Source organism: Octopus bimaculoides, chromosome 2, assembly GCF_046866305.1.
Source record: "Octopus bimaculoides isolate indiv1 chromosome 2, ASM4686630v1, whole genome shotgun sequence".
NCBI classification, from domain to species: domain Eukaryota; kingdom Metazoa; phylum Mollusca; class Cephalopoda; order Octopoda; family Octopodidae; genus Octopus; species Octopus bimaculoides.
In genome coordinates this window covers 192,959,941-192,973,414 of record NC_142929.1, presented here as the reverse complement: position 1 = coordinate 192,973,414, position 13,474 = coordinate 192,959,941, and the positions used below count along the sequence as shown (strand labels likewise).

The 13,474-nt window shown below is 35.9% G+C and overlaps 1 protein-coding gene across 2 annotated transcripts in view; it reads right to left on the bottom strand.

Moving 5' to 3' along the window:
• Positions 1-13,474, bottom strand: part of LOC106871093 (cGMP-inhibited 3',5'-cyclic phosphodiesterase 3A) — a 278,668-nt gene that overhangs the window by 265,028 nt on the left and 166 nt on the right. For both annotated transcript variants that reach the window (XM_014917386.3, XM_052965806.2), the window contains exon 1: positions 12,772-13,474. This exon is cut by the window's right edge and continues 166 nt beyond it. In XM_014917386.3, the coding sequence (XP_014772872.1) occupies positions 12,772-13,474 (703 nt within the window). The remainder of the gene's footprint in view (positions 1-12,771) is intronic.

The window sequence follows — 13,474 nt, the reverse complement described above, 5'->3', positions numbered from 1 at the left end:
CTGTCGAGGGCTTCTATGCCCCTTTATTAGACTATTTTCCTCGGTCATTGCATGGTGAACGCCATAAGCTTTAAGCTTATTCTTATTTACAGGATTGTAAAAACGGCGATGTATAAAAGAAAAAAACAAGCATTCGCACCGAAATTATACATCATTTATAGGTACATACACGCTTACAGACACACACACACACACATTATTTACTATTATAATAATAATTGGCAGAAGTTAGAGAGTGACTTCAGGGCTGAGAGTTATGTACGTTGGCACTTACCAAAGAGCCAACGCACGAGACTCTCGGTCCTTGAGTCACTCTGTAACTTCTGCCAATTATGTGTGTGTGTGTGTGTTGTATGCACGTGTACATGCACGTGCATGTGAGCGTACGTATGCGTATGTGCATACGTACTATTTAATTACCCTGCATGTAGAATGGAGCCACTGCCGGTGATGTACATCTGAACAGAGCGTCTAATTATAAATGAACATACGGATGTGTGTGTGTGTGTGTGTGTATTAAAAGACAGACAGACAGACAGATAGATAGATAGATACCCAAGCGAGCATATATATATATATATATATATATATATATATATATATATATATATATATATATATCACGTAGATACTGCAAGTTCAGAGGGAATATTTGATAGGTGTAAGCACCGGTATATGCTAGATAGTCGCAGAGGTGAGAGAATATATATATATATATATATATATATATATATATATATATCGCAAAATTGTAATGAGTTTTAGAAGATAACTGACGAAGGATGTCCCGACTTATGTGTGATTTTTCCCATCTTTGTCCTCCTGCGCAATTTTCTCTGTGTGTGTGTGTGTGTGTATATATGTATATATATATATATACACACGTACACATACATGTCGTCTTTGTGTACAACATCTTATGCTTACACACACACACACATTAAGAAAAACACGCGTATATAATACACTAGTTGGACCCTAAAATAATATTTTTGATGAACTAAACACGAAAGAGATGAAGACGAACTCAGAACTAAATGGCAACGGTGATGAGACAGAGCCATTACAATAATAATGAATTCAGGGAGCAGCATCAACAGCAGTTATATCTAATTTACAAGGTTAGCGGCATGGAGAGGAGGGGTTTATTCGCTTACACGACCCCAGTATTTGACCGGTACTTTATTCCTCGGCAGAATTAGAGTTAGAGGAGGTACCTCAAAGCATTTTGTCAAAGCAATAAAGCATAACGTAGCAATGCATATATAATACAGATTGCATATATACACACATACCAACACACAAATACATACACATACCTAGCTACACATGCATACACACACAAATGCAATAGACTCTCGGGTGGATTTGAACAAAGAAACATCCATATGTTCGTTTAATTGCATAATCTATCTATCTATCTCTCATATATATACACACACACACACACACACACACACACACACAACAGATAAATGCATAAATACATACATTTCTACAATTATATATGAGGCTTGCAAAGTAATTGGTGCCCCTGTCAGTACTGGTGCCATGTAAAAAGCACCCAGTCCACTTTGTAACGTGGTTGGCATCAGGAAGGGCATCCAGCAGTAGAATCCATGTCGAAGCAGACACTCTGGAACGTGGAGCAGCTCCTTACCACCTGCTGTCAACCCATCCAACCCACGCCAGCAGGGGACATAGAGGGATGATGATGATGATGATGATGATGATTACGTTTGCACATTTACGCAGATATAAATCTACAAAAAGAAACCAATAATATTTGGGAGCTTTGAAAGGCATGTTATGATATATATGCGCTATGAAGTGCACCAGACAACCAAAGATCAGGCTCAGTAGAAGGTGCCACACTCCACTACCATATCCTGTACAGTATGATGCAGGGCATCAAACTGATATCAAGCAGGATTGGCCAGTGTATGGAATATAAGCCATATGCTAGTAATGATAAAATATAGGAAACACATAGGGCACTTTTTGCTAAACATCGAATAAGTGCATCATCAAGATTACATAATGTTTGAACAAGCGATTGTGGAACTGTGCAGCAATTTGCTGAAATCTGTTTAAGTATTATAAAGCATAAAATACCATAGCTGTTTTCAGCATTTTATAAACTATGTATGCATGCATGCATGTATGTATGTATGCATGATGTATGTATGCATGCATGTATGTATGCATTCTCATGCATATAGTTGCATATCTAGACATGTTCATATATATTTAAATGATAAACTTCTGGAAACTTTTACAGATTTTTACAGTTCCAGTGGTGGATTGGATCTGTAGTCTTCGAATCAGCAATCTCCTTTCTGGTTTTGAGAAACCTAATTGCTCAAGATTGGAATTTAGGTAGTGTGTTGCATATCCCAATGCCCAAATAATTACAGGTAGAAACCTGAACTTGTAATCTGGATAGAGTAACTGCAGATTTCTCAATAGTTCAGCATAGGCGTTCTCTTTTTCATTGATCTTCAGCTTTATGTTAACATCCGCTGGGCAGCTAATTTCCACAACTGTGCACAGTTTCTCTTCTCCATCCCAAATCACTATATCAGGTCTGTTGTGCTTACATTTTATTCAGGTCTTCACTGGGATATTCCATCAGTACACCTTTTTATAAAGAGTTGGGAAGAAGGTTAATTTTCGATTTTTTAAATAAAATGACAGGTATGTATGTACGAAAACTGGACAGTTAGTTCATAGATTATATATTTACATCACCTTATACATGTCTCAGTCAGTAAAATGGCTGACTTATGCAATGGGGTACGAATTTTGGATGAAGACTGAGAAAATGTACCTCACACAGATTATATGATTCACTCATTACCATCACTGAAAGATGTCAGATGACATAAACAGTTTATAAACCAATTCTCTTGTGTGGTTCATTTCTCTCTTTCAGTATCTATTTTGTGATCTTACCTTCCAACCACGGAGACAACTGAAAGGAAACTTGGACACAAGTTCTCTTCACACTTTTCTCTTTTGATATACAAGGCTAAACATGGAATTCCAAATGCTAAGTAAATGTTGTGTAATTTGTATAGCACTATATATAAAAATACATATATATATATAATCACACTTATATCTGTGTGTGTTATATACACAGGCACAAGAATGAGGTTCAGTTCCACAGTATGGCACCTTGGGAAAGTGCCCTGTACTAAGTCCTTGGCTAACCAAAGCTTTGAGTAGATTTGGAAGATAGAAACTGAAAGAAGCCTATCATGTATATATATATATATATATATATATATATAATTATATATATGTAATGTTAAATCTCTGAACGAGATACATATATGTATGTATGTATGTATAAGTGTGTGTATGTTTGTGTCCTTGTGTTCATAGCTCTAAACAAGTGTCCCTGTCATACAAGCAGAGGCATTCATTTCCAATATTCCACAAAAACAAGTGAGGCCACTGGCAATTATTACCAAGCTTTGAAATGTGTGAAGGTTGGTGACAAGGAAGACATCTGGCCACAAAAAATCTGCCTCAGACAGGCATGGAAAAGAGGAAGCTAAAACAATCAAGAACAATATGATGTGCACACACACACATGCATGTGTGCATGTGTATATATATATATATATATATATATACACACATATATATATATATATATATATATATATATATACAGAGACATCTTAATAGTAAATAGACAGCATTATTTTTGAAAAAATTATTTCTGGAAACAAAAAATAATGTCAATTGAGGCATTTAAATACTTAATCTAGTATTTAGTAAACTTGTACAGGTTTTAATGATTTAACCCGTTTGAGCATGCAACTAATGAGTAATGTCCGGACAGATAAAATGGGATTTTGAGGCTGTTGTATATACTTTTGAAAACTGAGTGCATGTGTATGTGCATGTATGTAAACAACCACACACACATCATCATCATCATTTAACGTCCATTTTCCATGCTGGCATGGGTTGGACAGTTCGACTGGGGGTTTGTGAAGCCAGGAGGCTGCACCAGGCCCCAATCTGATATGGCAGCGTTTCTACAGCTGGATGCCCTTCCTAACGCCAACCACTCTAAGAGTGTAATGGGTGCTTTTTACATACTACCGGCACAGGGGCCAGAGGGGGCTGGCATCGGCCACGTTTGGATGGTGCTTTTACGTGCCACCGGCACAGGAGCCAGTCAAAACATATTTCTATAGGTATATACATATGAATACACAAATGTAAATGCACATGTATGTATGTGCGTGTATGTATGTGCGTGTATGTGCATGTATGTATGTGCGTGTGGTTATATATTTGTATACACACACACACACACACACACACACATATCCATGCTAGTCACCTTCATGTCAATTCATCCTAATCCATGCCAGCATGGAGACCGGACGTTAAATGATGATGACGATGAAGATGATATGTATATAAAATGTAAAGGAATAGGTATTTGGAATCTGGACAGGTACCTTATTGGTACTCTGATATAATCCAGATCTGGCCAACCACATCGAATGATAGGGAACATGCAGAATCATTCACCCACTCACGTGGGTAAACCCTTCAACAAAGCTGCATAGGAATGTCTACCTTACATGCATATGCACTACAACCGAATCAGCTACATGTACATGAATGCTACATGAAAGGATATTAGAACACCTGTCCAGTAGAAACATGTGTTAAATTGGAACATAATGAGAATAAAACTGTACATTATTTATATTGTTCACATTTGACAGATATTTGTCCTCATCTTGTTTGTTGTTAACAGAACGTTTTGGCTGATATACTCTCCAGCCATCTTGAGGTGTCTTGGGGAAATTTCGAACTACTATGCCATATGCCCGCAGGCATATGGCATAGTAGTTAAGAGCGTGGGCTACTAACCCCAAGATTCCGAGTTCGATTCCAGGCAGTGACCTGAATAATAACATCAAAAAATACCTTAGGAATGAGAACCCTGGTTCGAAATATCCCCAAGACACCTGATGAAGGCTGGAGGGTATATCAGCCGAAACGTTGTGTTAACAACAAACATGATAAGGACAAATATCCATTAAATGTAAATAGTGTAAATAATGTACATAGGTCCTCATCTCTTAAATATAGAACAATAAAATTGTAATAAACAAATTTTGAAGAGGCATAATTCTTCATTCTTCTTCATGATATATATCATCATCATCATCATCATCATCGTTTAACGTCCGTTTTCCATGCTAGCATGGGTTGGACAATTTGACTGAGGACTGGTGCAACCGGATGGCTACACCAGGCTCCAATCTAATTTGGCAGAGTTTCTACAGCTGGATGCCCTTCCTAACGCCAACCACTCAGAGAGTGTAGTGGGTGCTTTTACGTGTCACCCGCACGAAAACGGCCACATATATATATACATACATATCCACATATATACACATACACAACTGTTTTTTAATAAGCTGAGTATGGAGGAACTCCTGGATCGGGAGATGGTGGTGATAATAAAGAAGATAATGTTGCTCATTTAAAAGATAAGACTGAGAAAGCAGGCAGAAATAATATGGTGGAATATGAAATGAATGGGTGTGAAGAATGGGAAAGAGGAAGAAATGATGATGACACAGCCAAAAGGGAAGTAGAGAAACTGGCTGAATAGGATTATGAGAAGTGGAGGATAAAGATCCTGTTTGTGTCAGTTGAGATTATGTGTATCATTGGAAAGGAGGTGAGTCAGGAAACGTGGAGTTTTACTCATTGCTGGACAAGGATGAGGAATGGAAGGTAATTGATGCTAAATACAAGGAAATACAAAAATATGAAGAATCATTATGTATATGAAGGTGTGCCCTGAACAGGTTTGATAAATACATAAACAAGATGGAGAGGATTACCGAAAAGAAAAAAGAAAGAAAGAAAGAAAGAAGTTAAGTGATTAGCATTCAGATTCCTGTGTCAAACATAATGCTTATTTATTCAAATTGGTTTGAATTAATTATGCATTGTCTTGTAGCTTCAAGATTTCTATGATGCAATCGTTTATTTTGTGAATGGTGTTGTATGGTTGGTGTGAGAAGCTGAATCTGGCTGGTTTGAACATATGACATGGAGACTATTTGAACCTGCTATGGCTGGTTTAAATGCTAAAAGGTGAAGATATTAGAACAATAGAGACCTTTCTTGATACAAGTGGTTCTGAGGAAGATTCAAGTGATCTAAAAACAAACTTGACAACATGCAGCCATGAAACCATTTAATTAGCAATGTTAACAACATTATTCATGAACAAATGAGTACAGACTCTTGAGTTCACCTCAGCAGTTTTTATGGGAATATTCTGAAGAGATGGTGGTACTGCCTAAGCTACCTTTTCATGCATGCCTAAAGCCACACGGATGGAAGCTAAAGAGCTGCAACCTCAGTCATGGTAGAGAGAAGGGATTCTCAACCCTTTTTCTTCTCTATGGACCCCTTATGATTCCTGTTTTACTCAGGTGGACCCTCATAACCGTTCCATGATTTAAAAAATCCTTTCATGTTTTTAAAATTAAATATCATTTGGAATTGCATTAAGAAAACTGTTCAAATATTTGGTGTATTTAACAAGAAAATGTTATATGGACCTGTAAGGGTCACAAAGAGCCTGGTTGGGAGCTGCTGGTGCAGAGAGAAGTCACTTAAGTGGGAAACAGATGAGTCTGGAGGTGATGCATGCGGGGGATTTTGTGAAAATGGAGTGTTTGAGGAGGATGTGACTATAGAAGTGGAAAAGGAGTTTAAGGTAGGAACTGATGAGAGTGGAACATTGTAATAGGACTTGGACTGGGACTGAATGTTAATCAAGGATGGAATTACTGCAACTTCAGATTTATAGACGTGTCATCCAAATCTCACAAAAATGAAGAAAGAATGGTCATTATGGAAAAGTGATGAAGAATCAGAATTAAAAAGACAGAGAGATCAAATGATGCAACAGTCTACACAGACTCATCCAGATGTAGCATTTGATATTTGTAGAACAATCCTGGAACACCCGCAAAGTAAGGATGTTGTTTGAGGATGATAAAGCATTACAAAAGTTGAAATTCTACGAAAGGTTTCCATATTTCCAACATCTGGAAAGTCTTCAGATCTAAATATTGGTTTCAAATTTTGGCACAAGGCCAGTAATTTCAGGGGTGGGTGGGGATAAGTTGGTTATATTGATCCCAGTGTTCAACTGGTACTTACTTTTATTGATCCCTAAAGGACAAAAAGGCAAAGTCAATTCCAGTGGCATTTGAATTCATGAGATAAAGTTGGAAGAAATGCTGCCAAGCAATTTTTCCATTGAGGGTAACAATTCTGCTGGCACTCTGCCTCCCTTCGGATATTCTAAATATTGTCAGCTATCCTGATGTTATTTATGCTAGTTTGGAAGATGGATTTTATTCATTGGTGAGAACAAACAAGATAGCTTCAATATGCTCTTCATAAAAAGAAAAAAACGAAAAAAAGCTGGAGGGTGAAATGAAGAAACCCTAAATTTCAGCAAATCTTAAACTCAGTGAAGCTGCTGATGTCTTCGTGGCTTCTATGAAACAGTGAATGATTCAGTTGTTCAGATTGCCACAAGTGCTCTGCAAAACATTAACTCATCATTTGTAAGGACCTTAAATTCATTTAACCCATTAGCATTTAAACTGGCCCCTTATCCAGCCCAAATATTCTGCCTGTTTTATTTTCAAACTGATCAGATCTGACTGCTCACACCTACCCTACAGTGTCACTTTAAAAATAAACAATGACATCATCAAAATCTCAAAGCTATAAAATAATGCATTAAAAAGGATGTGAATACATAAACATTATTTTCCTGAATGCTAAAGGGTTGTTCTTGTGATTGTTGTTTGAGAGTCAAAGCAAGAAAAATACAAAAAAAGAAATAATTATCAACAAAGAAGTTAAGACAGAATGAATCAAGAGCTGTGAGGGGCAGATTGAAGACAACCCACTAACTATCTACCAAAGGCAGAGAAGCATCCTCTGAGATCTGGGGAGAGAGACTAATGACTTGCAATCCATGGTAATTCTGTATATATTGCATCATATTAATCCATAGTTTCAAGGACAACTGGAATTTTGGATATTGGAGAATTTCAATGTGTTACCAAAATTTCTATAGCTGGATGCCTTTTGTAACACCAATACTTTACAAAAGTGTACTGCGGTGCCATGGAAAAGAAACAAAATTTCTGCAGAACTTTTTGCAAACAAATACATCCACACAACACACCATCACATGGGCAATTGACTGCCTTTAATTGCTGCCCAGTCTGTTATAATGCTTTGGGACAGGGATTTGGTTTAAGGATATTTTCTCACAACCCTCCCACATATTGTGGTAGCCCTGCCCTTCCATCCTAATTAAAAGATAAAAGGATGAATATATATATATATAATTAATCAAATGACATACTAAGTATGTCTACCTGCTTGAAATAACAGTCAAAACTTGTTATTAAATCACCAAAAATACACTGGTGATTACTACAGAAATCAAACGAAGGTAATATATATATATATATATATATATATATATATATATATATATAATTAATCAAATGACATACTAAGTATGTCTACCTGCTTGAAATAACAGTCAAAACTTGTTATTAAATCACCAAAAATACACTGGTGATTACTACAGAAATCAAACGAAGGTAATATATATATATATATATATATATATATATATATATATATATATATATATATATATATATATTTATGGAAAAAAATGATGGTTTTTTTTTCCTTATGGGGTTTTTTCACGCTAACTACTTGATAAATTCTTATAAGGTATTTATCCTAATATTATATTATATCATATATATATATAATTTCAAGAGAGTGAGAGGTTGTGAATCCAACCAGCTAAGGGATATCTATCCAATATACTACTGGTAGAATACTACTGTTTTTTCATTGCATGGCAATTACATTACCAAGTGTAATAAATGGGTGAGGGTAAAAAGTTGTTTTACCCTTAATTTATAAGGCAATAAGAAAATGGAAGGGATCAAGAGGTAGTATTGATCAACTTTTAGACATTATAATGTCTAAAAGTTGATGAATACCACCTCATCATCCCCTCCATTTTCTTATTGCTATATATATATATATATATATATATATATATATATATATATAAAGAACACAAATGAGATTTAAAATTTACAACAGCTGTTTCGATAACATAACGAAGGCATCAATAAAAAGCTACAGAAACAGCTGTAGAAAATTTTAAACCTCATTTGTGTTCTTCTTTTACACCTGTGCCACACCTGGAAACAACCCTGGGTTGGATCTATGGTTTATATTGGATTTGGTACGTACATACATACATACATGCACATACCAATAGTGTACTATCACGCACACACACAGCTGATGTCATAAGGATTTGAAAACTTTTGCAAGAAAGTGAAATAATTCTTGGATTTTGAAACGGATGATAAAGCTATAAACAACAGCATGCAAATATAAATAGCTTTGTGAGCTTCGAGATCCACTGTTCCACATTATATACACACATATATCTAGATACATGCATATGTATATACACATATATACATACACATATACATATAAATACGTATATAGACATACATATAAATCCATATATATAGACATACATATAAATCCATATATATAGACATACATATAAATCCATATATATAGACATACATATACATATATACACATACATAAATACACACACACACATATCTGTCTATAGGTAGACAGATAGATAGCTGGTGCTGCGTAAAAAGCACCCAGTACACTCTGTAAAGTGGTTGGTGTTGGGAAGTGAATCCAGCTGTAGAAACCAACAGACGATGGAGCCCGGCGTGGTTCCTGGCCTTGCCACCTACTGTCAAACCGTCCAACCCATGCTAGCAGGGGAAACGGACGTTAAATCATGATGAAGATGAAGATGATGATGAGGCATAGAGACATAGAGAGAGAGAGAGAGAGAGAGAGAGAGAGATGGTTACAAATAAACATATATGTGACAAAATCACTTAAAAAATACCATAGTAGTAAGTGCTAATACTGCTGCTCTTCTGAATCTGTTCCTGTGGACAGGTAATCCCAGAATCTATTGATTTATACAAGAACCATCATCATCATCATCATCATCATCATCAGACACACTTCAAACTATTTACGCATCTATTGCACAGTAGTACTGAATGTCTGATCTCAATGTAAATGAATGAATATATAAAAAGAAAAAAAAAAATTAATGGTAGTGCCCCAGCATAGCCACAACTCTCGAGTTGAAACTGGTTAAAAGGTTAATTAATTTTAACGACGAATTTGTCTCAGTCTCACAAATCTGTCCCTTCACTAAGACATTACAGCATGTGTGACTTGTATCCATTTAATATGACATAATACTATTATATCACACACACACACATATAGATTCATATACACATATGTATATAATTTTCCAGGGTTTATTTTTGCATTGATTTTTATCTGTTCATTTTCAAATTACTTGTAAAATAAAATATTGATGAACATTAAAAATTGTCTCTGGTTCCCTCTTGTGTGCAGGTGCGTGCCAGCGAGTATATATATATATATATATATATATATATATATATATATATACACACACACGTTATGTATGTATGTATATGGTTCAAAATTGCACAAAGAACAGAAGACAGAGACAGGCATGGAGACAAGGTATATTAGTTTGACGCTCAGGAAAAATGGAAGTCAGTCACACACACACACACGCATAGAGGTAAATACATACACACGCATATAGGTACATGTACATTACATATGCAAACATGTATATATACACACATACACATCTATGTATATATGCATAATTTTTCATATATATATATATATATATATATATAAACTTATGCATATATACATATACACACATAAATATAGACATGCAATATACACACACACCAAGTCAAAACGAAAGATGGTCTATATATATATATATATATATATATATATATATATATATATATATATATACATACAAACACATACATTTATATACATATACACACATGCATATTTGTATCTGCGTATACATACGTACACAACTATAAACATACATACTGATGTATGTATGTATATATATTATACAAATAATATGTGACTATACGCATATTATACGTATACATGTATGTACATACCTTCATGTATACGTATAATATGTGAGTATGGACACATACACGTATATACATATATGTACGTATGTATATACCTACAAATACCTAATCGTCACTATCATATACGTGTGTGTGTGTGTGTATATATATATATATGCATATATATATATATATATATATATATATACGTACGTACACACACGTCTGTATGTGTGTGCCTGCATCTGTCGTTATATATACAGGCGAGCGGGTATGTACGTGTGTATATGAGCACGTACGTGCGTATAATATACACATCGAATACACAAGTACAAACATCAACTCCCTCGTCGGATATACATGAAAAATAATAATGATTATATTTTACATTGAAATATATTAAATTCTTTATTGTATCATTGCTTTGCGAAGCTTTTGGATCAAAAATCTCCTCATATAGATATATATATACACCCACACATCATCCTTATTATTCCGCGATACATGTAGAGAGGAAGGGAGGGATCACTAATTGAAGTGTGTTCAAGAGGTTTGTGACACCAATGTTCATCCATACTTAGACACGCGACTGTACATATCGTAAACAGAAACACAACATGCTGCCAACATCGATTAGAATTTTAGATTTTACTCGAGAAATAGCAACACTGAGATGTTTCTAAGAAATAATGTTGTTATATCTATAAATCTAGATAACTGGCTTAGTTTTTTAAGGAGTAAAAGGACAGAAATAAAAAAAATTAAAAAAAGAAATGGATTAACGAGAAAGAAAAACAAGAAAAGTTTGCAGGTTAAAAATATAAGAAATGTAATCGAGATATTTGTGTGTCGGCGGTGAATAAGTAGTTCTGTAATGTTTGTAATAAGTGAATGTAATTTGTGATTAGAAATATTAACAGATGTGGACGAAGAGATGGAGACAGAAAGGGAAGAGAGAGAGGGGGGGAGAAAGAGGAAGATAGAGAGAGATAGATAAGAAAAGATACAAGAATTAATGGCTAAAAAAAATTAGAGACATTATGCGAAAGAGAGACAGAGAATGATAGTGAGATGAATGGAAAGAATGAGAGAAGCAGACAGAAAGACAGGGAGAGAGAATAAGGGAGACAGACAGAGATGAAAGCGAGTGACAAGTATTGAGAGAGGGGTCAGAGAGAGAGAGAGAGAGAGAGAGAAGCATTCAGACAGACGGAGAGTGAAAGAAAGTGAGAGAGAGAAGAATAAACAGACAGAGTGAGGCAGATAGAGAGAAGAAGAAAGGGAGACATAGAGAGAGAGAGAGGGGGAGGACAGTGAAAGGGAAACAGCTTTGAGAGGGATCGAGACACACACACACACGTATGTATGTATGTGTGTAAATGCAAGGATAGAGAGAAGGGCAAACGTGTGTGTGTGTGTGTAAGGCGACAGACGGTGAAAGAGAGAAGAAAGAAAGAAAGAGCGAACTGAAAGTGTTGGACGAAAGCTGAAGAAGATGGCTGGAGATGTGAAAGATGAGAAAAGAGAGACGTGACTAGAGAAGAACGAAGAATGTTATTGCGTTGTTTGGTTGAATAAAAGAAATTCTTCTTACCTGAGGTTTTTGTATCAAAGCGGGTAGAGATGTTCGCCTGATAGATTTGTGAGCAGAAAATCCATGAGCGCTGGAACTACTCCTGCGTCTTTTGATGACAGGAATTTTGCCATCTTGAGTCATGTTGTTGCTTATTGTAGTTTTAAATACGGTTTCCAAGTATTTCGATACGATGATACCACAAAATCCACAAGAATAAGCGACGAACGGCCGCAGGCCCTGGGGGAGGTCAACCAGAGAGGTGCAGGCGAGAAAACGTGTAAAGCTTACCAAAAGTATGACAGCAGCGCTTTGTAAGGTTTCTAACGAAGAGAATAAACTAGCAAAACTGATTGCAATGAGTACAGCCAACACCACAGACGGTTGCATTATATACATGGACGACACATCGTCCGGCTCTCCGCTGACCCCCGTGTTCTTTCGGACCAACATGACTTGGGCCGCGATCTCTCCGACATAACACGAAGAGAACAGCAGATAGAGACTAGTATTGCTCCAACTTTTTCGAAATACTAGTGAAAGCCAATAAAATGCATTTACAATACAAAACATGGGTACTATGAGAATGCATAATCGGTAAAATAACTGTCCGATGTCGCATTGTAAAACCTGGTAGACACACATCACCGTCAACACCAGAGCCACACCATAGACCACACGGACCTGCTGGGCGCTTAAATTAGACCCACTCAGTCCGACCCAA